Source organism: Platalea leucorodia, assembly GCF_965183815.1.
Source record: "Platalea leucorodia genome assembly, chromosome: 17".
NCBI classification, from domain to species: domain Eukaryota; kingdom Metazoa; phylum Chordata; class Aves; order Pelecaniformes; family Threskiornithidae; genus Platalea; species Platalea leucorodia.
Window position 1 is genome coordinate 3,840,033 of NC_138839.1, and position 27,294 is coordinate 3,867,326.

The 27,294-nt window shown below is 50.8% G+C and overlaps 1 protein-coding gene across 2 annotated transcripts in view; it reads right to left on the reverse strand.

The window, feature by feature from the left end:
• The window catches only part of LOC309598472 (tyrosine-protein phosphatase non-receptor type 11-like), a 59,879-nt gene that overhangs the window by 9,207 nt on the left and 23,378 nt on the right, over positions 1 to 27,294 (reverse strand). For both annotated transcript variants that reach the window (XM_082329098.1, XM_082329099.1), the window contains exons 2-5: positions 13,395 to 13,517; positions 3,453 to 3,647; positions 462 to 654; positions 235 to 354 (exon numbers count right to left, since the gene is read on the reverse strand). In XM_082329098.1, the coding sequence (XP_082185224.1) occupies positions 235 to 354; positions 462 to 654; positions 3,453 to 3,647; positions 13,395 to 13,517 (631 nt within the window). The remainder of the gene's footprint in view (positions 1 to 234; positions 355 to 461; positions 655 to 3,452; positions 3,648 to 13,394; positions 13,518 to 27,294) is intronic.

The window sequence follows — 27,294 nt, forward strand, 5'->3', positions numbered from 1 at the left end:
GAAAACAGTTCCCGAATCCCTGGGGGATATTGGCAGGAGCTGGGTCCATTCCTGAGGCCCTGAGTGTGGGGCCAGGGACTCCTCTGGCCAGTGTGAGCTGGGACAAGCGTGACAGGTAGCCAGCGGGATGTTCTGGGGGCAGGGAGTTCCCAAAGAGCAGGGGCAGATCTGTGCCCTCCCCTGGGAGTTTGGGCAAGCCCAGAACCAACAAATATGTGCTAGAGCAGCTATTACCTGCTTCAGGTGAACCACAGCTCCAGATTTCTCCACCATGGGGTTTTTCTTATAGTGGTCTACCAGGTCTGTGAGCGTGTCAAACCTCTCTCCTCCCCCCACGTCATACTTCCCATCTGGCTGCAGGAGAGAACGACAAAAGCACGGCGAGACTCGAAGGCACAGCTCCCAGCCGGGTCACCCACCCGGCCCTACCGCAGGGCGAGCGGGGACGGCACATTTCCCACCTGGTAGTGGATCATCACGTGGGTCACGTGTGGTTTGCGGTCTCCAGTCTCCATCTTATCCTCATTTGTCAGCACCGACAGTACAAAGTCTCCTGGTTTGCTCTGGCTCTCCCGCACCAGAAAGCTACCTGGTTTCCCCTTCTCTGTCAGAAGCTTCTCTGCCTCCTTGCCAGTGAGGTGCCCATGGTACCACCTTGGGGAGCAGCAACGGAGAGCAAGGTCAGCGCAGAAAAGCACAGCGCCTTTAGACAGGAGCCACGCTCACTGCTGGGGATGGTGTTCGTGGGAAACCCATTTCTAGGCTCCCAGTCTGACTGCTCTCCCCACTGGCATGACACTGGCTTGAGTTATTTTAGAAACAGTCCCCAGTGACTTTCCTCCAACACTTTGCAATGTCACATCAATACCTTAGCCTGAGGCTGGAAGTGTCAGGACTTTGCTCAGTCCTCCAGCCAAATGTGAAATGGCATCAGTATATTAAACTGCCACGTGATGTACGACGAGCACTGTCATCTAGGGAGAGCTTCCGATGAAGCTATAAGAAACGTGATTCTGGCAGTTCTTACTTGAAGGTGGCTACCTTTTCCTTTATGTTTTTAATATGGAAGAAAAAGCAGAACACTTGGAGTCGGCAGGCTGTAGTCAGACAGCGTCAGACACAGAGCGCGGACAACACTGACCAGGAACAAGATGCTTTGACACAGCTTGGGAAGGATTTTCAGAAGGGTCCTCCTAGCTGTAGTTACTGCTGCTCCCCTCCCAGGCCACTAACCTCAGCTCAGGTCCGGCTGAGGAAGAACAGGAGTCTGGAGTGGCAAAACCGGGTTCCCCACCGTGCCCAGGAGGCTTCTCCTCCTCCAGCCCTGCCCGCAGCCGCGTCTCCGGCCAGTGCCGATTACAACGCGCAGCGGTTTGTGCTCAGCTCTTCCCAAGCCTCACTGCTCAGGCACGAGTTGCTCCACCTCTCCGTCTGTGTAGATCTTGCATGCACGTGCCCCTGTTTCTCCATCTAATCTCTCATAATCCTTTCCTCTTGGTCTGCTGACACACTAACGCTGCAGTCCCAGTGAAATGCAGGCTATCTTTCAACCGGCTCGGTCAGAAGCCTGTAGCAGCCTTGCCACAATGCCTTGGGGTTAAGCACGCGATCACCTGCCCGTTCCCGGGCATGCCCTCTGCAGCCGGAGCTGCAGCACCGCCGTGCTGGCGTGGTGCTCTGGCTAGGCAGCTCACTGGCCTTCGCTGCACAGAAGCTCAGCAAGGCAGCATCCCTCACCTACCCGCACAGCAGCTGTCCGGGGCAGGCATGCGTCATGGGCTAGCACTCTGCTACAGCCTTCCACAGATACAAATAACAGGTTGGAGTGAAGCGGACTTTCTCTTTGCCTCGGAGCCTTCGACCCCCATACTCCATCAACACTCAGCCATGGCTCTGGGCAGATGCCACAGGTCCCACTTTGAAGATGCTGGCTCCTGGCCGGCCAGCCAAGCTGCCAGGAATTCAGAGAGGCTCAAAATAACCTTCCAGGGGCAATGCAATGGCATCATGTCACATCTCAGCAACTTTGTCCCAGAGGACGAGGTTTATAGAACAGCAGCCAGTGATGCTGGGCCTTTTGAGTCCCAACTCGGCATGCTGCAAAGGCAACCATTTCAAGCCTGACTGGGAAGACCTGTAAATAGCAACACTCCTCTCTGCAGGCCTGAGAAGGCATTAGGATCACGGGGCTGCAGGAGTTGTCCTGCTGCAGGGGGCAGAATGGCCCACCTCGGGCGAAGTACCCCAGCGCCTGCTTACAGCACTGCTGCTACTCAGGCCCAGGTCTTGGAAACATTGCTACCCTGACGCATCCCGCTATATTCTGACACCGTCGTCATTTCGTATATTTAGAGGACTTGGACCCTTTTCCCCTCTCTTCTCCCTGATGCCACCAGATGCGTGGTCTGGAGCAGAAATCTTTATGGAGCTTCCTTGCCAAGCCAGACTTTCCTTGGCTGGAGAAGAGGGGGAAACCCAGCTGAAGGGGGTTTCCACTTTTCCAGAGCTTCTGCTAACGTGAGCGGCTGCCCGGCCGCTTTTCACGCTGCAATCTGGAAGGAGCAAAGAAACCTCCCTGGCAAGAAGGGAGCACATGAGCTGGAGGGACTTCCCAGCGCCTGGGCCCAGCCGGCTCACATGACGGCGCGGAGGGGAGCCCCTCTGCTCCATTTCAGGAAGCGAGACTAGTCACAGCTTCGCCTTACCCCGGCTGCTAAAGTTAGAGTAATTAGTGGCCCGCTTTGGCATCGCCAGCCGCCTGACCAGGCGTTCCCCTTTCCAAGCCACCATGTCAGCCGCTGCATGTGACACTGGGGAAACCGAGGGGGAGGAAAAGGAAAAAAGGGGTCACTGGAGTGTCACAGATGGAGGGGAGGAAAGAAGGTCACTAATGGGCTGGTGGAAGCATCCTGAGGCAAGCCGCTTCTCACAGCAAGTCGGCCACCCCCATCCCTGGAAGACAGCAGTGTGTTGCTGCTGGGATGAAGAGCGGCTACAGAGGGAGATGGGATGGGGGAAGACTTTTTTCAGGGCATTCCTAGCCCCCACTCTGCAGGCAGACACAAGTCACTCACATGTGTTTTGTTTCTTTTAAAACCAAAGCTGCATGCCTCCTAGGACACCCCTGCAGGACCCTTTGCAGATGGACTCATACTGCTCGTGTTCCCAGTTGCCTAAGAGCTAGAGAGAGCTTATCAGCACACGCTGACACTGAGCAACGATCAGCTTCTGGGCCTTGCTAATGTTATCTAGCCAGCTTCTGCACGCAGAGCGGCTAGGGAGCCATATCCCAGAGATGTGCAGCTTTTGGGTCACGAAAGCTAAATCGCACCCAAACACACTCTGTTGCGGGCTGCTTTCCAAACCCAGGCCAGGTGCCGCTGTAGGGTCTGAGCCAGCTGGGAAGACAGCGTCACCACCACCGGGAGAGGCTGTTAGAGAGCACGGCTTACCTCTCCGAGGTGGGGTCCTGGCAGTTGAGAGGGTACTTCAGCTCGATGACATTGCTGTTCTTCTCCCGCAGCAGCCCCTGCTGCTCCGTGTAGTACTGCACCAGCTCGGCAAGGGTGGCAAACTTCTCACCTCCGTAGAGGTCATAGTAATCCCCTGTGTTCTGGATCTTAATGTGTGTCACCTCATCGTTTCTTCTGAGGAAGGAAGGCAAACAAGACAGTAAGCATGAGAGAATGGAAACCCAGCACGGGCCTTCAGGGTCCAGATGCCTCCTGACCACCGCCTACATCTTTCAGCTGCACCACGCGCTCTCCGCTCACTCAGATGCCGCTCGTGCTGGCCGCACTTCTGCAGCAGGGGAAGGGATGGATGCTCCTTGGCCAAGGTGACCCGGCCAAGAACTGACTCTGCACCTCACAAGCTCCCAGCCCGCTCTGCTTCCCAGACCACCTCACACAAAGGAGGTGAATAATTCGTCCTCTGCCATCCCTTCCCCTTCCTACACCACTTACCCTCTCAGCTGGATGAGGCTCTGACCTCAATTCTGGTTTACAGTGAATGGTTATCTATGCACAGGTATACTCGCTACCATCTAATTAGTTTAAAAAAACCAACCAAACAAACAACAACAGGAAAAAAATATCACCCAAACCAATATATCACCCGGTATTCGCAAACCCTATAAACCATATCAAAAGGGTTAATGCTTTCCCCTCTCCAGGGGTGCCCTCCAGGCTCAAGGGAATATGGCTGGGTGCCTTTATCAGCCTGGCCCAGGAGCCCCCTCACCCCGGCCAAGCCCAGCCTCCTTCCTCCGAAGGCCACGCTCACCTCCGAGAGGCAGGTTAATTGCATTTTAAATGCGCTTAGCAGCAGCCCCCCTTTGAGCCGGGGAGACACGGCTGGAAGCCCGTTGCTTGACGGACGAGCTGAGTCGGAGAGAAATTCGTAAATCTGGGCAAATTTCTTGTTCTTTACCATGCTGAGCTGCTCCCAGCCTCCCTCAATTTGTTGCCAAAGCAACCGTGACAGTGAGATGCAGGAGACTCAAGGTGGTATAAGCAGCATACCAGGTCAGACAGAAAAGCCATTTCACGGAGTGGGGAATTAGAAAAGCTACAGTGGTCCGTGCACAAGGTTAAATGGAAGGAAGAGCTGGATCCATGGCAGGGGCTCTGGGGCTCTCAGGAGCCCCCATTTCTGCTCTCTTTCTGCAGCCGGGTACAGCCCCCATAGCAATGCAGTGAAAGACCAGATAACTGGGCGGTGTTGGATATAGAATCATAGAATTGTTTAGGTTGGAAAAGACTTTTAAGATCATCAAGTCCAACCGTTAACCCAGCGCTGCCAAGCCCACCAGTAAACCACGTCCCTAAGCACCACATCTCCCCAGCTTTTAAATACCTCCGGGGTGTGTGCTAGCCTCATTTCGCTGCACTTGTCACTCACTAAGGTTCCCGGTATCACGCTAAGTCTGCACAAGGTTTACAGTGGTGTCATTTTATTTGTATACCTTGTGCAAATTCCTCCAGTCTAGACAAGCGCTTGAAGCAGCACCAAGGTGGCCGAGCTCTCCTCTGGCAAAGGGGATCCAGCTGCTTTTCCATCCTGCCTCGCACATGCGGGACGGACACCCGGCTCCTCAGGTAGGGTGAGAAACGACCTCCCCCCTCGTACATCCTCTTCAATACTACATGGAACCATGCACTGCAAGGTCTCATGAAAGCCCGCCTGGGAGGACTCCGCTGACTTTGCAATAACGCGCTCTCCCAAAAGGCCTGACAGCAGAGGGCATCAAGGTCCGTGGGCCCGGGGCGGTGTATCGACAGGACTGTGGGATGACCGGTGAAGGGCACAGAGAGCACTGTGAGAAGTACGGCAGCCTCTCACGGTGACGGGATGGTCACCACCATCCCCGGGATGTGCTCGTGTTGCCCAGAGGCGTGGCTGCCTTGAGGTAACTACTGCCACGGATTTTGCTATTTCCACATACCTTGGGGATTTTAACAGCCATGGCTTCTGGCATGTGAGGGGCTTGTCATGTGCACAAGCGGATTAAATGCTGACTGTCCGATGAGCCGTGCTAGAGCACACAGCAGCAACAGCCTGGCAACAAGACGAGGCCAAGCTGGAACTTGGCAATGAGATCTCTGCGTGCCAAGCCTTGAAGAGCCCACAGAAACATTAACAGCAGCAGCATGCTAGCCCAGCCACTGTGTGCCCCTCCTCCAGACCTGCCTTTATTAGAGCCACGACTTGTGATTAGACGGCAACACTCTTATCCACGTTCAAGCCACAGCCACTGCATGACATGCGGTTCTCCCTAAAACACTGCCCTGACAGATGGCCGTATTCGCATGTACTCCATCCCAGTTGCTAAAGAGGACTTTGTCAATGTAGAATCAGCAATTCCAGTTTGCGCTCACACAGTCGTCCTTGGATGCTTTGCCTGGCATTGAGGTGATTTCCAGTCAGCGCCAATTCAGTGGCAACAACCAACTGAGTGTGAACAGACGGAGACAGCATCCACAGTATTACCATCAACCCACATTAATAGGAGAACAAAACCAGCTAAAGACTGACAAATGGGCCTGAGGTGCAAAAATCTGCATCTGGATCCTGAACAGTCACACTACATCTTCACAACAAGGTCTTGGAGACAGAACCCAACCGTCTGTAACACAGGAACCTGGTGAGTGGCACTCCTGGGTATTTAGAGAGACACAGTTAACTTTTCCTGGTACGTCTGGTAAGTGGAGTTCTGACTTGGCCTGCCACACCAACTCCAGCTGTCCTGTGGGCAGAGACTTCAAAGTTTGGCAATCAAGGGTATGAGCAGAACTCACTAGATGGAAATGCAAACTGGCTGTGAAATTCAGACCCCAGCCAGCGCTCCAATGACAATGCCTCTTCTCCAAAAGAAGCTGGCACGTGAAGTACTTCGGCCATTCACGCCAGCAGCTGGACACGAAGAGCCTTTGTGCAGCACAGAAGGCAGCAGACGAAACTGTGGTTTTGCCACTTCGCCTGAGATTCAAAAGCTCCCTTCTTTCCACAGCTCCGTCCCCACATCCCAACCCCATTACAGACCCACAAAGGCTCAGTTCACAGACCCACCCCCCCACCCCCAAGGCCCTTGAGCACTTCAGGCATGAAAAGCAGAGAGATAATCAGGGTCCTTTATCCCATCAGCCCTCAAGGCCGTGCTAAACACAAAGGGCATTGATCGATCCCCATTTCCTTCCCATTTTCTTCTCTTAAAGCTTGCGTCACCTCTGCAGCTCCAAACTGGGCAGCAGAACGGGACTGCACAGTAGCAGCATCCATTAAACTGTGCTCTCGACATGCTGGCTGGTGAAATAAAGCACAAAGGAGATGCCCAAGTACTCAGCTGCCCTGTGCCGGAGGGCATGGCCACTCCTAACAGACACGCAGCTCTCCTACAGGGATGCAGCACTGTTTAATAGCAGATGCCAGCTTTTTTGGCAGCTTCAGACTCAGCAGTCAGACAAGTGAGAGTTGCCTCCGTTCCAAGCTAAGCTGCTTTACACTATCAGCACAACTCCTTAGCTAGATATCCAGGAGGGTTTCTTGATCCAAAATATCCCAACTTGTGAATCTGTGTCCACACTGCAGTGACCACCAGTGGAGATGCAGTCTGCTCTTCTTCGCAATAGAGCACAGTCAATAAGAAGACTTGTAAAACACCCAAACAGACCCTTTTTTGTCACTGAAGGCAGAAGAGCCACTTTAAATGTCAGAAATACATTCGCCTGTTGCATCCCCAGAAGTCTTTTTTGGTCATGTGTTTTTCCTGCCTGCGTCAGACAGAGAAAGCCTAGAACTTCACAGCGTGCATATATGACCCCTCTGACAAGCTGCAAAAAGCAACCCAAAAAACCCCGAAGTCTCTCTATGGAAAAACAAGAAGAATCTTCTACAGCGTTTAGAAACTTCGCTGAATGTTTGCTTTCAATGAGATGATAGTTTGGGCTCTCAGAGAAAACTTGTTATCCACCAGTACAACACAACAGAACCAACTGACAATTGCATGCAGTTTCAAATATACAACCAAGTGAATTCTAGAGATTAGGCACGGGTTTCAAATTCTCATACCCGATTCCTGGGAAGAAGCAATCCAGCTGACTGCCTGAGCCCTACTGCTCACTTAAGGTGTCAGGAGCTCCAGAAGGTGCATAGAGGAGACCAAGGACATCCAAGTACTCCGTGAACTCACACATTGCCACTGTTTCCCTATAGGGCGTTTATGCTTTTTGCGTTCCTAAAGGTGCTTTCTGCTCCAGACAGACCCAACCTTTTGCCCTGGGAAGGGATGCGAAACCGTTTGCCAACTGGCTGCTATCAAAAGGAGGCTTTCAACACACTCCTCTGCCTTGCCAAGCTTGTAAACAGCAGCAAACATGAGCACAAGTAAGCCAAAGGGATCCATCTGTCAGTATTATATCTCTAACTGAATGATGTGCTTCCAAATGAATTCAAGTCACTCCAGGACAAAAGTAAGACATTGTTGTCAGAGGAGAACGTGCTTTCTTAAGGGAAGAAGGGTCTTGTGACAAAAGCACTTAGCCAAGATTTGATGATGTGATGTTCAGTGCCTTCTCAGGCTCTCAGGGTGACTCTGGGCCCATCCTCTGTTTCCTAGCCGTAACATGAAGACAGCGCTTCCCTTACTTGGCTCGCCTACCTTGGAAGAAGCAGAATCAGGCATACCTCTCACCAAGTATTTGCGTAGGCCTGGATTGCAGGGCCTTAATAGATACGGAGGTGCTATTATGATGTGACACAAGGACAACTGTTTTAGAAAAGAGCCTCTTTCAAGCCTCCATCCATTCTTCTCCAACTTTCTTCCTGTGCTGCATCTGTATTGTCTACAGGCAGCAACTCAACTAGTGTAACACACCGGTAGTACTGACTTACTCCTTTTTGCAGAGTACGTATTCTATAGGACATAAAATCCTCCCTCTTAATTGCATGTCTTAACCTGTACTCAGAGTGTATTTGTACACGCCTTTTGGAGGAAAAAAAAAACCAAAACCCCTCCAGTTAAATACAGGAATGCTCAATGGAAGTGTTAATAGGGAAAATACTCTGGGAGACTGTAGCTCTAACAAGATTTTGTTACCCAGAAGCACTTTGCACTGTATCCCATGAACAAGGATAAGATCCGTTCCCATAAAACCACCAGGTTAACAGGGTCTCTAACGGACGGTTCTTAACCATCTTGGCATTTGCATTACTGTGGTGGCCACAGGCCAAGCACCACTTAGGCAAACTTTCAACATGCCTTTTCCTTTCGTTCAGGCTATTTACCCAGAGCTGGCCAAATCTGTAAGAGGCTGTTCACTTTCTTCAGAAGCGATTCTAAATACTTGGTCTTCTGAAAACAGGCTCTGGCAGATCCGGGCAAGCACTGAAGGCTGGAAACATGGGGCATTTCCTGCATGGCCACCCATATTCCTCCCCCAACAGCCCTCACTTTCAAAAGGAAGTCTGTTTTCTTAAGAATCACGATTAAAATTTGGAAGACTCAATATCAAAAGCAAACCCAGTACCAGGTCCTCTAGGAAATGAGATGTGACACAGCATACAAGAAAGGCAAGGACGCTTTTGTAAGAGCCACTCATCAGAACTGCAACAGGCAAATAAACTCTACTTGCATCCTCCAAAAATCCCCTAACTAGCAGGCTCTGCTCCACCATCCAGAACAGCTTCCACAGCTCTCCTGCAAGCCCAGCTCCAGTTTACAGCCCCTTCCAGGCTCAGAAGCTGAGGCATTCCTCCAGACAGTCCTATTCAGCGCAGGTTTTGTGAGCCACTCTGAAGAAAGCACAAAGTGTCGGAGTGCTGACGTTACCTTTGGCAAACACTAGCACTCACAACCCGCAGGAGCCAACCGCTGCAAGGAGGAACATCACCCACGTTAAGCGACCCACTGATACAGAGCTGTCTTATTGTCTGGGTTGAGGCAACACCAAAATACCTGCAGAGAGCAGTGCTGCAGCAATGCATGGAACAAAACGAGACAGCTCACGTATAGACGCGGCGGATGTTACTACAGCCTTACTCAGAATGACCCTCCGTCATCATTACACTTCAGCTGAAGTTGCCAGACCACTTTCCTCCCTGGTGATGTGCTCCACATATTTGCTGAAGTGCCCAAAGAATGGATTTATTGGCTCATCTCAAATTCAGTATCTAGTACTGACGTACCACCAGCACACCAAACAAAGACTCCTCAGAAACACAGCCCTCTTGGCCCTGGACTACGGCAGGTGTGTCTGGTCCTCTGGGCGGAACAAGCTCTTGAACTTCTCTGCGGAGACGTCCCAAGAAGGAGTGTGTTTCAGAAGAGGAAGGGCTGACGAAAGGAGCCAGGTTTGGCCCATTACAAGCTGCCAGCAGTTTGGATTCAGAGCTGAGGATTTTTCAAAGAGTTTTTTCTATTATTTTAAGACCAGGACAAACATCATCTGTTCTTTAACCATACCATGTCCTCTCCATGTGGCTTGCCTCTCTCTTAGGAGCTGAAAAAGCAAAGCCCTTTGAAGACTTGTTGCTGTAATGGTAAAGGCTGAAAGAGTGCACAGAGGTAAAGAAAGAAAGGGAAAGCAACCACGGCGTTTCATGGAAACCTTCTCCTAACTTCTGCAATATTATTTCCTAGCCTCTCTTCGGGGACACATATCTGGATACACACCAGCACATGATCACTCGGTGTGTGGTCTGGTCAGCCAAACCTCCATCGCCTGCTTTCTTTTCAGCCCACATCCTCTCTATAATTAAGAGGAGCTGCCTTTCCCCACACTGGCTTTCAAAAACCCTTGAAGAAGCTGAAGGGGGGTTGAAAGAAGGAGGAAGAGGTGTTGATTGTGGGGTACTTTTTCCCACTGACACCTCTATTTTAGGTCCTTTTTCAAAGATATCTGTATTGTTTCCTTTGAAAACATTTTATTTCTCAGAAAGGAAAAAAAAATATATAGACCTGTCCAGTTCAGAGATTAAAAAAAAAAACAAACAAACAACAAACTCTGTCAGGATACAATTCCAGGTGAGAATAACAACACATTGTTCCATCTGTGTGTGCGTGTAATCTAACAGGGAAAGGGGGAAGACAGCCGCCCAAGTCTTCAGTTTTCACAGCACATAAAGCCACTCATTCTGTGCTGCAGCTCTAATTCCCAGGAACGTTTCTGCACATGTTTTGGGGCCATCATCGGTGGGAAAAGAGCATATTGCTCAGATGAAGTATAAGCAAAACTGGTCTACCTAACAATGACCATGTCCAAGCAAATTTTCCATACCCAAGACTACAGGACAACCCTTGCCTCAAGTCATGGAGTAGAGATGGGATGAGCCAGGAAGGAGCAAGAACTTGCAGGTAAAACGAGTCAATGAAATAATTCTTTCTTTCCTTGTCTTCAATTCGTGATGCCTCAAAGCTCAACACGTTGCCTCTAAGCTTGTGTGTCATGTTTAATGTGCTTTCCTGGAAACATGGTATGATGTGTCACAGCTTTGGTAAACGCAGAACTGTGAGAGTTGGTCAGACTTTCCACTGAGTTACTATCTGTCAGTGGGCTGTGGTGGTATTGTTCAATACTATGATATTAAGGCATGCTGTATTGCTCTACTCTTAACTTGCATCTCATTACTGCAGGGCACCGTTCATGCATTAAGGGCATTAATTGGCTCGATCTTATGGCCAAAACGATACTGTTATTAAACATTTACTGCGATATAAAGGTCTCCCTGCAGTAGGAAGTGGTCCAAACCCCCTCCAATAATCTGACATTCCCCTCCTCCCCGCTCTCTGCTTTCTGCCACAGAGAAAGCAGAAAGGAGTAAAGAAATAATAGCAAGAATAAAACTGCTCTGGGACTTCCTAACCAGCCGTAGCTGTTCCACGGGAGGCCAAGCTGTTATCCACTCGGTCTCAACATGTGCCACAGCTGGAAGAGGGGATGCATCGGACCAGCGCAGGTGGAAGGCAGCAAACCCAACAGCAGAAACACACGTGGCCTTTGGCTGAGGCACAGGGACAGAGCTCAGGGAAGAAAACTGTGCAAACTTGTGGACTGGCTCCACAGCACAAGGCAGGAGTGCAGTAATGCAGGCGTGGGAACTGGCTCTCCTGGCAAAGCAATTTACCCTGCTGTTTCAGGGTAATTATGCTGCTTGGTGGGTATCTGTCTTTCCACATCAGGACACCGTTGCACAGCCATAGCCTGCATCTGCTTGCACACTGCCTGGCTAAGCAGGTGCTGTCAGTACTTCACTTTACGATCAGACAACACCCTGACTCACAAAATTACATGAAAAGAGACTGCAAGCTCACACGACGATAACCCCCCGTTTTACACGTAGTCCCTTGCTGTCACAGCTTGCTCAAGGCAGCTCTCTGCGCCTGAGTTTATTTTCCATTCTAATTAGAAGCACTTCCTGCCTCTCTCATTAATTCACAGCCACTTCTGATTGCAAGATTACCGGGGAGCTCGTGAAGGCAGATCCAGACCCTCCCTGCCCAGCCAACGCACAGGACAAGCCGGGCTTTCTGCCCTTCGGCTGTGCTGCTCCGTAGCGTGAGGAGCTGCGGTCGGTCAGAGCCATCGGAGAGGCAAAGGGTCAGACTGCTGGGTTGTGTTCCCCAGCACAAAAGGAAGCATTTAAAAAATAAGGCAGCTGCAAACCCTCCCGCTTGCCAACCTGCGAAATGATTGATTGCACTTGGCAGAGAGGAGTGCAGGTTCAAGTCCAGCGACAATTGCAAGGGGGGGAAGAAATAAGGCCAAGAAGGGTTTTATCTGAGCGGTTAAGGCAACAAGGAGAGGGTAAGGTGTCTCCGGAGCCAGTCGGCATTGCCACGCCAGCAGCTCTGGCAGCGGGGCGCAGGGAGGGACCGAGGCTGAGACCGCGCTGGCGCTGCTGACATCCCACTCGATGGCAGTGCCCTGCCAGGTGGAAACGCTCTGTCCCTGTTGTCGTTTGCACAAAGTTTCTCTAAACACACTGGTGGTCAAAGGGTTTATAAACTCACTGGAGTTTCCTAAACAAAATGAGGGTTGTTTAAATTTAAACAGAAGCCACCACAAAAAACAGGTCTGCGTTACAAGTGCCTGGAGAAACCTTTGCTGAGCTATTTCCCTGCAAGGCACCAGCTGGATGGCGCTCACGGAAGGTTCACGCCTAGAACCCACAGCCTGCTCCTTTTATCTCAGGGCCTCATTGGGTCAATGTTACTCCCTGCCTCTTCCCTTTATTTCACCTCCAGAGAGTTCTACCCAGTGCATCTGCTCCATCGCTTCACAAGGGACGACATTCACAAAGACTGGCAGCAAAACTGCAGCTTTCCTTTCTGCAATTGCCTGGGTCCCAAAGAACACAAGAGCACTTTAAAGGTGATGCACACGATGCTGTCTGGGAACACAGCCTGCGAGGCTGGTCAGCAAGCTCCCTCTCTTATGGGGCTGCTCCTGGGATCCCTTACAAACACAGAAAACGAGTCTCTCCCAAAGGCAGCTACATTAAGTTCCTTCGAAATTGGAGCGAGATGATTCATCCCTGCTGGGATTGAACATGCTCTCCCCAGAAATGTAAGTGGGCTCGTTATCTTCCTTCCTCTGGCAACAACAGCTCCAGAAACCCATGCCGCAACCCTGCTAGGACAGGGGCCAACCCTGCTAGGACAGGGGCACGTGAAACCCACAGGGATGAACAAACCGGGGGAAAGCAGTGTGCGGCTTTTAGCACAGCCTCTGCAGCGATGGGGAGAGTTCAGCGACCCTTCAACTTCCAGTGGTACTGCAGAGAGGGCATCTCTGGGCTACGCCTCTCCCCTTGCACACACGTTAGTCGGAGCAGGGTGTGCTGGGGAGTTCGAGACAGCCCCTTCCTCCAGTCCTCCTCTGCTGCTGTCTGCTTACCTGACGGAGAGAGTGAAGTCTCCTGGGTTGCTCTTACTGGGTCGAGCCAGAAAGCTGCCATGGACACCCCTGGTCAGGAGCAGCTTCTCTGCCTCAATTCCGCTGATGTTGGGATGAAACCACCTGCAAAGTGCAAAAGTGACATGTGAAACGGTAATGAGCCCCAGCCTGCCCCGACTGCCTTCCCTGCTGCCCGAGGGGCAGACACTACCTTCCCACCTGCGAGGCAGGCAGAGCCCTGATCCTATCGGGCAGCACACCCGCCTTCCACCCCACCGCGTCGCAGGAACAGCTTTCACGCAGGAAAGCCCGCCGTTCAGACGGTACCACGGAGAAAGTCTTCTCAGACATCCATCAAGAGAGGTCTCTTTCCCTAAGGACTTTGTCCTCCTCTCCCTACGCTCAGGCAAAAGCAAGAGCCCTGCGTGCTTGCTGCAGCACAGACAGGAGATTCCCCTCTCTGGATAAACCACGGGCTGAGAAAACAGTTTTGACTTTTCTGGTTCCAGGTCTGATCCTGGCCGGCTGCTTCCCACCCAGCACCTACCAAGCTCATGCCCTCTGAGCTGTCATGTTGTTGGCAAATGAACCCAAGAAAAGACCTGCCTCCCCGAGGGCACTTACGCCATTTCTTTAAGGGCTTCCCGGCATGCTTCATGAAAGAAAACCAGAAAAAGCTCCAATATCAAGAGCACTAAACCTCTTGTTCTCCCCAGCAAGAACACAAGCCTCAGGCCTTCGTCTCTCCCATTTACAGTCTGTTATGAAGAGGGGATGCTCAGAGCTGGAGAGAAGAAAGGCTTTCCTTCGAGGCTCTGTCCGGGAAGGAAAGGCACGCTCTGGTCTGCAATACACTGCAGCAGTGATGAGCCCTTATGCTACGAGAGGATTTCTTAAGTGTTGGTGCAAACACAGTGGCAAGTGCATGTTCCAGGATCTCCCTCTTCGCCCAGTCCACAGAAAATAGCCAGTCTGCTCCAGCCCGAGCTAAGGCAGCTTTGACTCTTCAACGTAAGGTGAAGCAGCTGCTTTTTAACCCCAAGGAGTCACAGCTGAAGCTGCAGTGCCGCAGCCATCTTTCCCAGGAGCAGAGAGGAAGATGACCCGAACCACACAACTGCTGTGGCAAAAGCAAAGTTCTCCGCGCAGGACCGCTGCGTAGCCAGGGAAGCAGCAGCAACGGCAACGCTGCTTTGCACGCTGCTGGAAAGCAACAGTGCTGTTGGTGTCCATACCTCACAGGCCATACTAGAAAAGGAAAAGAGAGACAGCTCACCCTAAGGGGAAAAATGTTTCATCATATTGTGTGCTACTTTCATGTAGTCTTTGTATTTTAAGCGTCATCAAACCATCTACTGACCTCATTTCTGATGCTATCAGTCTTAATCAAGTTTTCTTGATGGAATCGTAAGAACTGGTGTTTCCCCCGTCTTTAATGTGTACTAAATATGCACACTAGACCGATGATTTCCCATGTGGCACCAGTTTTATGTCTCCATTTTTCAGAAGCTACTGAAAATCCACTTTCTAAATGCCAGGCTCTTTTGAGTAATCTCACAAGTCACACAAAGAGCGCCCCAAACTGCGAGCCACTCAATTCTGAAAGTATTGCTCAGTTTCAGATCATGCTCCAGCAGACATTTCTGCATGGGACTGCTGTAATATTTTTCATGAGCAAAGAGGAGAAGATGAGCCACAACTAATGCTGTCTGATAACAAAGCCAGCTTACCGAGCGTTTCTGGGCAGCACCAACTGCAAGAGAACAGGCTGCACGCTCAAAACTCCCTTCAGGGTCAAGGACGACGCCGTAAGGTTCCTGCACGGGCGGGCAGGTCTGCGGCACCGTTCTGAACCAAACGACTCAAAACTGCAACACTTCGTTTTCCAAGCAAAGTGAAATGCGGGTTCTCAAGAGGAACGTATCTGGAAACATTTAGTAAGCCAGTTTCTTGTACGCAGCTGCCTGTGGATCAGATTAGCTAACACGCTGTCCCCCCAAAGGCTTTGCAAGTTTATCTCGATTGCTGCAGAGAAATGCGTGACCTAGCATCTCGCTGAGTGCCTGCGTGAGGAAATACACCCAAAGACTAAACCTACAAACATAAGTACATGCACACTCATTAGAGTGTGTTTGTCTCTGAGATACACATAGAAAAGGTCAAGAAATGTCACCCCCTCCTCCACAATTTGGGATTTCCTCCCTCCCACCACAAGCCAAACAGTTTTGATTAAAGATCCTTGAATTCTGGAGGAGGAGAGGTCTATTAGGGAAGGGCCATGGAAACAGATGGTAAACAGGAATCCCAGCATTTCCAAGCCCTGTATTCCTGACATCACAAGAGTGACACCCTTTCATAAATCCACCATCTGCAGGGCCAGCACTTAACCGTGCCGCAAAACTGCTACTGGCTTAGGAACGACTGCCTCTAATGGAGCTTAATGGAGCTCAGGGACAACGCAAAGCTGCCAAAGGCCACACATAACGTTTCCACTGAATGCCTAATGGCAATAAAACCAGCACCATGTTGTTAGCCAGAACACAGCAGGGAAAACCTAAGGAAACATCTCTGGTAAAACAGTGGGATGAGAGCTCTCGTAGGCACGTACCCATAGCCGCGAGCACACACCGGTTCTATATATCCCGGTCTAATATCTATTTTATATATATTATATTATATATAATATATCTATCTATAGTATAGATAATGTAATATTATATTATAATATAATAATTTTTATATAGATTACTATAAATCTATTATATATCTATAATATAATAATCTAATATATAGATAATATAATACTATCTATATCTAATATCTATCTAGTATCCCGGTCAGTGTGCCGGCAGTGTCCTCCCCGCGGCGCCCGCTCCCCAGAGGCTGCCCTGACAGCAGGAGCCACACACCCCACACCTCCCCTCGTCCCCCCGTCACTCAGGGCTCCCATGGAAATACTTGTTGTCCTGGATGTGGTACCTCAGCTGGAGCCAGACCTGCGTGATGCTGAGAACGGACAGTTTTGTGTAGGTCAGTGTCAGGAAGAGGGCAGAGGTGCTGGGGTTGCAAATCTTCCCGCATCCAAGGCACTGGGATCCCACGAGAAAGAAGGCAACAGGACCAAAAGGACCTTATGTCCAACACCCCCTCCGAGTGGAAGGATGAGCGCTTGGGAAGGGAGGACCATAGCCCTTTTCCACCCCAGCAGCTGTTGACCACAGCTACAAAATCGATTCGCATCAGTCCCTTTTCAGCATCTTTTTCTCAGTGAAATATTGAGAGGGAATAGCAGGGGCCACTTACAAACTCTCTGCAAACACTCAAGAGCAGGACGGCACTGTGTAACAAGAGAGAGGGACGGAGTATATTGGGGGCAAATTTGGGGCTCTGTCACCTTTGATGTTGTCTTTGTGTCACTAAACAGAAACCTAAATGCCCTTTCCCTTAATGACACCCACCGCTTGGACAGGAACCAATTCATACACGCATACACAGCCTGCTTGTTATTTAGCTTGCAGGAAGCATAAACAACGAGCTGAGAAAACCTTTGCAGCCCTCACAAAGAGAAGAGGGAAGAAAGGCACTTTCCAAATTCAGCAGCAAAAAAAAGAAGAAAAAAAGGGAAAAAGCCCTCTGCAAGCATAGACACCTCTCCCATGGATTTCCAGAACAAAGAAAACCTCCTTGCACAGCTCGTCTTCGGAGGGCTGCGTATGGGCGGGAACGTATTGCTTGGCTCTGCCTTGCACACACCGCCTTCTTAAGCCAGCGAAGACACCCCAGGCCTGTGGCATGAAAGGGGTATTTTCATCTCCATTAGGGAATTCCAGTCCTGAAATTGAGCACTTGCTCCCCGGAGGCTTTTCTGCCTGGACTATGCGGGAATTCACCAAAAACCCACGAGGTTTGTTGCAGCGCGCATCCTCAGCCCCTCACCCAGCTCAGAGAGCTACGAATGACTCAAAGCCCACCTCTCCTGCTCACAGGACATTCTGGCACACTTATTTCTAGGTCCCAGCTCACTCCCTGTTCCTGTAAACAGCAGAATAAAAAAAAAACCAGCAGCAAAACCAGGCAAAACTGAACTTGAGGCTCTTTGGCTTGTGAAGGTTGTCCCATCCTACTCGGTGTACGCCAAGAGCCTGCCTGCTCTAAAGCTCTCTGCTGCTCCGTCCTGTGGGTGAAGGCACAACTGCCACGGCCACTACAGAGCCCCAGGTGCTTTTATCAATACAGCTTGTTTTCCTCCTGACCTGGAGTAAGCTGTACTTGCAGAAAGCATCTTTAGAGTTGTTTTTCATTACGGTTTTTACTGGAGTACATTTGTTGGTAAGCAAAACCAACCCACAACAGAGCCGACAAGAAGAAAGCACCAACCCACGCATCTCTCACTAAATGGCAATACTAAAGCCTGCAAACAGCCTTAGACGGTCCCACAGACTGCCAGCTCCAGCCGTGCGCTGGGGGAGCAAGTGCCGCTCACTTGCGGCTGAGCCCTGGGCTTCCAGTCGGACCTTTTGGACTCACAGATTGTTTAGAGGAAGATCTGCAATATTTTGAGAAGGAAGAAAAATAAAGAAGATCCAAACTAGATCGCCAGCATAGGGGGGAAAAGAAAAAAAAAAAAAAGGGCATTATTAATATCACACCGCTGTTTCGATGTCAGCAAATGACAAGCATTATTGTGCAGTTGGTCATTCAGGCAACCGCTCAGTTGTTAGTGCTTTTTTGCAGAACTGAGTCACCCCTAAAGAATTGCTTCAAATAAGAGTGGGGATCTAACAACTTTTCATCTCTACCGCTACAAGTAAATACATACTGTCTACTTCAGGCTTTCCTGCAGAGAAATGCATTTCCCTTCCATCATTCAATCCAACTAAAACCAAACTTAAATTAAAAAGCCACCCGCAAGTGCCTTTCAGGAACCAAAGGCAACAACCAAAGTTACACGAAGAAATTTATTAAAATGAACAGAGACAATGGAGAGACTTGCACGCAGCGCTCAGTCCCCAACGCAGCCGAACAGAAAGGTATTGCCTGGGCTGCGGGAGGGACAGGGGTAGGATTCGGGCAGAAGGGGAACCGACCCCGCGTGGTGGGAGAGGGCTCTGCGCTGGGCTCAGGCCAGGCTGACCACAGCACGGCACGTTCCGAAGCAGAAAGGGCCGACAGCCATGAGAACACCAGAAAACCCATCATGAGAAAGCCGGCACGACGGAGGGTGCCGTGGGGGTGGTAGTCACTGATGTGGCGTGCCTTTAACACCCCTTTCCTTGCGGGGATGTCCTGGTTTCGGCTGAAATAGAGTTACTTTTCTTCCTAGTAGCTGGTACAGTGCTGCGTGAAACCACACCAGGGGAGCCCCTCAGAACACCAGCTCCGGCTCCTCGCTCCTCACGCGGCACCAGCTCTTTGCCAGCTCTCGCACCCCCGCGGCCGGCCCTTGCCGAACAGCCCCCCGCGAAGCCTTGTGCACGCACGGCCCCACTCGAGCGCTCGGTGGCCAGCACGAGCAAATCTGGGCGCAGGGCAGACAAAGGCAGATCGGTTTTTCCAGCTGGGATTTACCCGCTTATACAAAAAAGGGCAAACCTGAGGGAGATGCCAGCCGTCCCCCACCCATGCACTACAATAAACGCTGACTGATGCAACGGCTACAGACCCTCCCTGACCCTGTGGGCACCAAGATAAGCAATGGTGGTGGCACAGCTCCCCAGGCCAAGGTAAATCAGATACAGGGACCTCTGGCTTCAAAACAGGCCCTTGGGTGGGAACAACGTTCCAGCAGAAGCTCTGGAAAAAGAAACCTTTCCCTATGTTAAGAATTATCAACTAATTTCTCTTTAATTACTGAAGAGTTGTCTTTTCCATACAGCGTTACTCATTTCCTCCCTAACATGAGCAGGAATGCTTTTTTTTTTCTGCTGGAATGCATCCTTGTGCCCCTGTCTGGGGATAAAAGAGAACAAATAGTTGAGCAGCACCGTTACACCCTCAGAAATCAATAAAACAAGGCATTTTTAAAAGCCTGGCTGGGAATCCCGGTATTCTAAACAGCTCCAGCAAACATCCCACGGATAAGAAGCACCATACCTGAAACGATACTGCTGAAATGATTCAGAGGCCGCTGAACGTGGCATCAGGGAAGCAGGGTGCCAGCATCCCGATCCGCCAGCAGATGAAAATGCCTGCCTGAGGTATCACAGAGGGATACAGCTCCCAGCTACCGCTTACAGAGCTGCTGGGGCCTAAGATCCTTTAACCTATAGGTAAGCAATGAAGTTCCTAAGTGAAGTCCCAAAGGAGATGGAAGCAAGTTATTCCAGATCACCACCTTGCCTTTTCCCCTTCTCTCACACAGCTCAAAGAAGGTACAACGTGCATCTTGGCTGCTGAGACTCCCAGACCCACACCCCTCCGAGCAGACCCAGGATGCCTGCCCCAGGGTGCTGCACGCATGAAAGCCAGAGTCACCGCTGAAGACTTGAAAGCGATTGCCCCAGGGCTTGGGAACAGCACGTGCCCAGGGTTTCACTGCCCTCATTTTGGGGCATCCCCAGAGAAGGCAGCACCAAGGGCACATCTGTTGCAGCCCCCCTAGTGCCTGGGTTTGAAGGCCACTTGAGCCCAATGTCAGGAGGAGAATTTGGAGCATTTGCAACGGTAAAAAACTTATTTTTGTTAGGCTTGGAGAGGATCAAAGCAAATGTGGCTCAAGAGACAACGCCTACGCACTTCGTGTGTGGTTAGCACGGTTTGGTTCAACACAAACTCCAACCCAGCAAGCTGAGGTGGTTCAAGAAACTGGAAAAGAGGGAGGAGGGGACCAACCGTCACCAGACTTCCCTTCTGCTCTGCTACAGCCTCTCGACACTCACCAGGAGCAAGGGTCAGCGTTCACAGCAGATGCTGTCGATACAGGACAGACGAACCCCCCCGGTTCCACAGCCAGAGACAGCCTGCCTCCCACCGCAGCGAAGGAAGGGCAGGATGCGGACCCTGCCCTTGGAGGCAGCCAAGCAAATAAACAACTGAAGCCTCTTCCAGCAAAGAAACGAGGAGGCTGACTTGTGAGAGCAGCCATAACTTGGGGCAACGCAGTGCTTTGCAAGACTAAGTTTCCTATTCAGCAAATAGGAAGAAATCTTCCGAGCTGCTTCAAGGATCCAGACACTTATTACCCATTTAAAGGGAATATAAAGACCCATCAGTTTGTGTTGGCACACAACAGAGACTCTCCTTTCAGTGCCGAACAGCGAAGGGCACATACCCCTCGCGCTCTCACAACATAGTTGAAGCAGAAGCGAAGCTGGGACAGTCACAGAAGCAATTCACTCTCTGTAAGGTTATTAACCCTTAGAATGGGACTAGTAGGTGCAAACTTCTGGGCTGAGTGAACGCTGCTGTCCTATTCCTGCGAGAGACCTCTGGTATGGAGGAGGAGGAACATCCATGAGTCAGGATCCTGGCTTGGGGAACAGAGAAGCAGCTCTTTTTTTGAGGAAGATTTACTTAGGCTGGGACTCGGCCCCTGCTGCCTCTGGGAACAGCAAGGCTCCACACAGCATGGTTTGCTCTCTACAGCTTGCCTGTGGTTGGGGAATATCATGCCCATGCACTTGGCAAGGCCCTTTTGGCCTTTCAGCTGCCCAGCAACTTGGCCAAGGTACCAGGTTAAAGGAGGAAACCCAGAGCTAACAGTAATATTTAGACTCCTTTGTCAGAGAAATGCTCCCTGCTGAAGAGACCGATACCCGGCACACTCACTGGTTTCCAAGCGGTATGAAAAAGGCATTCCTCACTTGCATGTTTAGGGCTTTTTGCTGCTATGATTCAAGGTAGGAAGCCGCTACTGCACTGTGGCTCTCTGAAGAGCAGCAGAAACTTGTTTGTGTGAGCAGGCTGTGCCTCACAGACCACCGGAGGTCAAGCTGAACAAGGGAGCCTGGACTGCGAGAAATCCTCCGCGGATCACATGCTGCCAGCAGCTCTGCAGTTTACAAACCCCCCAGGCTGCAAAAGGAAGATCAGACCTTCTAGAAACCGCTCAGGACCCCATGCAAAACAGAAAGCATCCCAAGTGGCAGCAGTGCTAACTTCAAGCATCGAAAAAAGCAGTTCGATTTGGAGTGTGGAGCTGACGTATAAAACAGTAAAAGCAAGGCTTCTTCTCGTTCAAAGACACTCAGGGTCACCTTGTCCAAGCTTTCCTCTGGATCCACCAGGGCTGCAAACACAGATGTTCCGATACTTGCTTGATAGGAGCAGAGACTCCAGGAAAGGAGCTCCGTTCTGCGGCAGGTCCAGCAGCAGCGCACCACAGGGTGCTCCGGCCACGGACCCGCCCGCGGGAGGGCACTAAGCAAGGCGCCAAAATTGGCCCTCGGCAAAAATCCACAGCAAGGTGCTTGCGTACCAGGGCATGGCATTGGCCCTCGGCAAAAATCCACAGCAAGGTGCTTGCTTAGCAGGGCATGGCATTGGCCCTCGGCAAAAATCCACAGCAAGGTGCTTGCGTACCAGGGCATGGCATTTCCCAGACCTTCGGGGGGCAGGGGGGAGGACAGACTTTCCTCAAAAGACAGAAATAAGCAATTCCACGTTAGTTGAGGAGAGGACATACTTGCCCTGTGACACGAAGGCTTAATTTAGCAAACTGCGCATTTACTATACAGCAAGGCTGCTGTTGGTTTCAAGATGTTTCCGTACTGAATTATTAGCGTTCACATCTTCATTGAAAGCTGTTCTACACAGGCATGGCTGCATATAAAGCATTTCTCAAACCTGACTGAGCCGCAATAGCCTCCTTTGTTGGTTCTAGTCTGGTTCAATTCAAATCCCATCAGAAGACTCATTATACCAAGCACAGCCTCAAGGGAGCGTATTAAATAAATATACCCTGCAAATCTATTCAGTTCTACATACAGGTAAATATTTTCATTTTCCTAAAGCAATTAGCATTATGACAGCTAACCGTGCCAGTGCACATCATCTAATATCCCCTAAGACTTCTGTAAACAACTTTAAAACAAACAAAAAAATTCTTACTACATTTCTAAATCAGCATACCCATTTCCATAGCAGGTACATAAGTCTGTGTTGCATTCTCTGGGGTGCAACAGTCACTTCTATAGAAACCAGCTGGCTTCCTTCCCTATATACTTTACAGAGCATTTTCCTAATCAATCCTTTTCCTGGATCTCACGCTCCAGTGAGAATGATTAACTACTTTCTCTGAGAAGGTACACACCTTATTTTCACCAAATTCCAGTAGAATCTAGATGTCTAACATCCTTTGGCTCATTTAAAGAGTCCAACTTTTGCACAAACCAAGTTCTCGCCACTAGCACAAACAGCCAACTCAAAGCAAACAAGGTGTTTGTGCAGAAAGTCTGGCCTGTTCCCACAAGCAGTGCTGTTTACTCCAACACTTAAGGACAAGGAACAGCACAAGCAATAGCAAAGAGCAGATGGCCCTGACCCTGAACTTGGGGGGTTTGCTCTTGGAGGATGGTGCCTCCAGCCTCCGACAGCCTCCCCTGGTCACTCACGCAGGCAGGGCAGAGTGCCTTCAAGCCGCTCCATGCCCCTTTGCCAACAGGTTTTGACACCCAAAGAAAGACTGCAGGGATAAATCTGGGACAGAGAGACACAGAAGCCTGGGTCATGCAGCACAACCCAGACTTCGTGTGCCATCGAGGTCTCCTGGTTCTTGACGAGCCCTTCAATAAAAATAACACAGGATCTCAGAGTAATTGTACAAGAGCAGGGAAGCAGGATAAAACCCTGCCATGCTTTTGGCATGAGTAACCAGCTACCCCCACCCCTACCCCGTAGCTGGACAATGGCTGAACAGGTGAAAAGAGAACAATATTAAACAGCAAGGATGAAAAGGCGTGCTGGGTCGGAACAGGCCAGAGACCCTTTTCTGCTGCAAAGCACAAGTCAAGCTCTCATTTCAGGAGAGGCAGATTGGTAGTTTTTGCAGGCAAACTCTGTAGCTATTCACAGGGTTTTGTAGACTTCTCTTTTAACCAGCTGATGTGCCCCATGGGATTTAGATACCGCAAGAAAGAGCTGATGCTAGCAGCCCCCTTTGCGTGCAACGGCCAGCCTAGGCTGAGGATGCACGCACATTTCCAACCACCAGCCCCACCTCCTCGAGAAAGGCCAGGTTTCCACTGACACCCTGTGAAAAGAGCCGGGGTTTTGCTCAGCAGCTTTTTCCCCCGTTCAATTTCAAGGCACATGGTTAGTGAATGTGTGCACACGGAGGGACTTCCCCAGAGCAAACACAACCAGAACAATGCAGACACTATGTCGGAGAGAAGAGACGAGGCAAAGCAGTCCGGCGGAGGCTTGGTGACCTGACAGCAGCGGGCACAGCCAGCTTTGGGGTGCCGATTAGCCTGACTGTGCGCATTACGCACGGCGGGGTCCTGCAGAACTCTTCTGCCAGGCTCAGGTCAGAGAGGGTCTCACCTAGGCCCAGCAAAGCAGCAGGAGAGCCAGAGACACAAAACCCAGAGCCCTGGTCCTGCATACCAGAGCCCAGGCTGCTAGCCCACTGGCAAGCCCCACTGAAGCCCCTGGTGCTGTTTGCAACAGCTGCCAACGCTGGCACGAAGGATGACCGTCACCGCTCAGTCTTGATGCTTTGCTGCACCGCTGAAACTGCTGTAGGAACTGCTCACACCGCCGCGGCAGTTTAGATAGCAAGCCCTAACCCCCAGAGGAAGCCCTCCTCTCCGTGTCTCTGGAAAACCACATTCCCTTCCTAGCATTCGCTGCCTTCCCGGCAGCTTTTCAAGCCAGCTAACACGTCAGAGCTCAATATCAAGGCAGGGGCAACTTTTCCATTTCACTCAGCAGTCTCTGGGCCAGTCCTTCGTGAGACCAGCCCCAGCCCGCTGCCATTCTGCAGGATACGCCGCTGATGCTTGTGCAGAGTGGGTGTGAAACAGCTTTGGCTGCAGCAATGGAAACCTCAGCCTACATCTCTGCCTATTAGATGATGACCTTCACGAAAGGCAAGGCAGAGCTGCTTCGAGCTGCAGAGCGGCAGCGTACCCAATGCTCCTCTATGTCACATTCAAAGAGGGGTTTTAATTCACCACCCACGTTTTGGTTTCAAACTCAAATGCTACAGTCAGAAATAATTTCATACCCAGCTCTTCAGAAAAGCTTTTGCATAGGTGTCGCTTGCAAGATAGTGCACTGGGCAGAGCGGTTTCAAAGAAACTGGTTTTAGCTAGGGATTAAGAGTGGCCTCTGACTACGTGGGTAAGATCAGATTTATGACTTTGTCATTTAATTCCAATTTCAGTCCTGCCCCTGGAGACCTGAGGAAGGTGGCTGGACAGACCCACAGCTGCCATCCTGGGGCAGGGGGTGGCTTTTGCTGAAACTGGAAGAGGAGAGTACACACACAAAACCCAGAGACAGCAGTAAAAGCACCCCAGGAGCTCTTTCCTGCAGGCCTTACACACATAGGAGCAGGCAACACCCTCCTGGCAGGGAGCTGGTGCAGACAGTTTCCATTTACTGGCTCTGGAGCCTCAGCTGGCATTAATTGTTAATTAATATAAATTCACATCTGTCCTATCTCCCTGACACATGCAAGATTCTGCACTCGTCTACTCCCTATGATTCAGTCCCTTTAGATAAATTATTCTAGTCCATGCTTGCCATTGGCACGTCTTCCTCTTTTCACGCACTGTCCCATTCATTCACCTTCTGAGCCATCCGCCCCATCTCCCCCACCTCCGAACAGCAGCAACACAGTCATGATCTGTCACAGTCTCTTAGCGAAGGGTTTCAAGTTGGTTAGGTGCCTAAAGCAATGATTTTGCCTAAGAAACTAGATAGCTTGTTAAATCTGGCTGACATCAGAACAGAGAGAAATCACTCCAAGGACAAATACCACGAAAAACTCCTGTCACTTAAATAGCAGCCAGTTAAGGCCACGCATCAGTTCCTCTGCCTGGGATGGATGCACAGGCAAACACATCATCCAGAGGACCTGGCATCTCTCTGCGGTCCCAGACTCTCTGCTTTGCAAAGTCTGCAAGGGTTCGCTCTGCTTCTCTGCTTTAATGTGAAACTGTTAAAATTAGCATTTTGACTGATCCTCTTTCCACTTCAGAAATAGACCCCACTCTTTTCTCATATCTCACTAATACAAACCAAAGCACACAGCTACAGTATGCCCTCCTTCATCTCTGGAGCCAGTGACTGGCCACTTAACCTCGGAGATGTAGCAGCTACGCTATCCAAGACAGCGCTGCTCCCGCTGTGTGCAGGAACAACGTTCCCCTTCGCTAACTTGGCTACCGTGTAGCCACGACCCAGTCTGGATGGAGAGAAGTGCAGCCAAGTCCTTCTCTGAGCTGCCCTCAGGTTCAAAGCCTGCAGTGACAAGTGCAAGCACAGAAGCCCTTCATTCCAGCACGTTAAGGTACTTCTTTTCTACATCTTAACTCCCTTTATAGCATAGTCACAATCAGGAGCAAAGCCCCACTGCGACAGAGTGGAAAGCAAAGCCCCAGATGCTGCAGAAAGCTCTCAAAGTCCCTGCAACAGGATCTCACAACGTGAAGCCTGGGAAGAAGAGGACGGTGGATGCCAGCAGTAGCGTGGCTTGCTGAAGTTCACCCAGTGAGACCAGGACTAGGACTGGTGCTTCACACTCCTATGAAATGCAGCCTCCAAGCTGGGCCTAATTTCCATTAAGGCTGATCAGCCTGGAAGGACAACACATGGTTCAAAGAACCTGAAAAGGACTGAAAGCTTGTGGGCTGACCTACTGACTGCCAATGGCGTCTCGCAGTGATCTTTGTGCTCCGCCATGGCTCCCTCAGCCCGGTCTCCATCGCTGACCGCCCATTCTGTGAAACCAGCTCTGCGCTACGCAGGCCAGAGCACCAGCGCTGGGGGAAAAGAAAAGTCTGGGAGTACAAGTTCACTTCTCTAAAAAGGCGATGATCTAAGAGGCAAAGAGTCAAAATGCAATCACATGGTCACCTGTCATCTCTCTGGGGAAGCCCAAGATTATTAAATAATCAGGTCAACAGCTCGAAAATAGCCATTTCCAGAAGAAAAGCCAGAAAAGTATAAAGAAACGGCAAATGCAGACCTTCCCTTTGTGGAGAATACTTCTATTCATGGTGCGCCGCACATGGTTTTCACTCTCTGTGTTAAGGAAGCCCTGGGTGAACTTTACAGACAAAAGATCATGTTCGTACCCTTCTCACTAGATACCCAGTACGACAGCCTTGCGACGGGGAGGCGGCAGGGAGATAAGAGATGGCCACATTGATCTTTTTCCTTTTGACCCGAACAAGCGCTTGCCAGGCGGGAGGCTGTGCCACGAAGCACCTCAGCTGAGCGCCCTCCTGCAGACTCTCCCAGCCAGCCCACGACAGCCACGGGCACGGACACCGGCAGCTCAGCCGCTGCAGGCAGAGCGGCCCATCAGCACGCCTCTTCTGCATCCATGTTCAGCTGTTTGCGGGAAAGCAAGGATGATTTCCTGCTGACAGTTCAGCAAGGGCCTTTGGCACACAAGCTGCCTCATTTCTAACACTCGTTTAGTCACACACCTGCTTCAATGGCGTTTCTATTTGGATCTTTCAGCTCTAGCTTTAGAGCCACAGCTCACCCTGGCTTCAGGAAAGATGGAAGAAGATCAGCAGGTCTAAAAGGGAGGACGGCTCACGGGAGATGCTGATTTCACAGCTACTTGTCTCGGTGATCCTTCCAGCAGTCAACACTAGTCTAGGCCATATCCAAGCTGAAGTGGCTGCAGAGAGCCTGACCCCCCCCAGGCCTGCACACACGTTAAGCCAGAGCGCTGGAAGGCTCTGCCTATCGTAGGGACTTCCTCCCAGCCCGTCCCGCA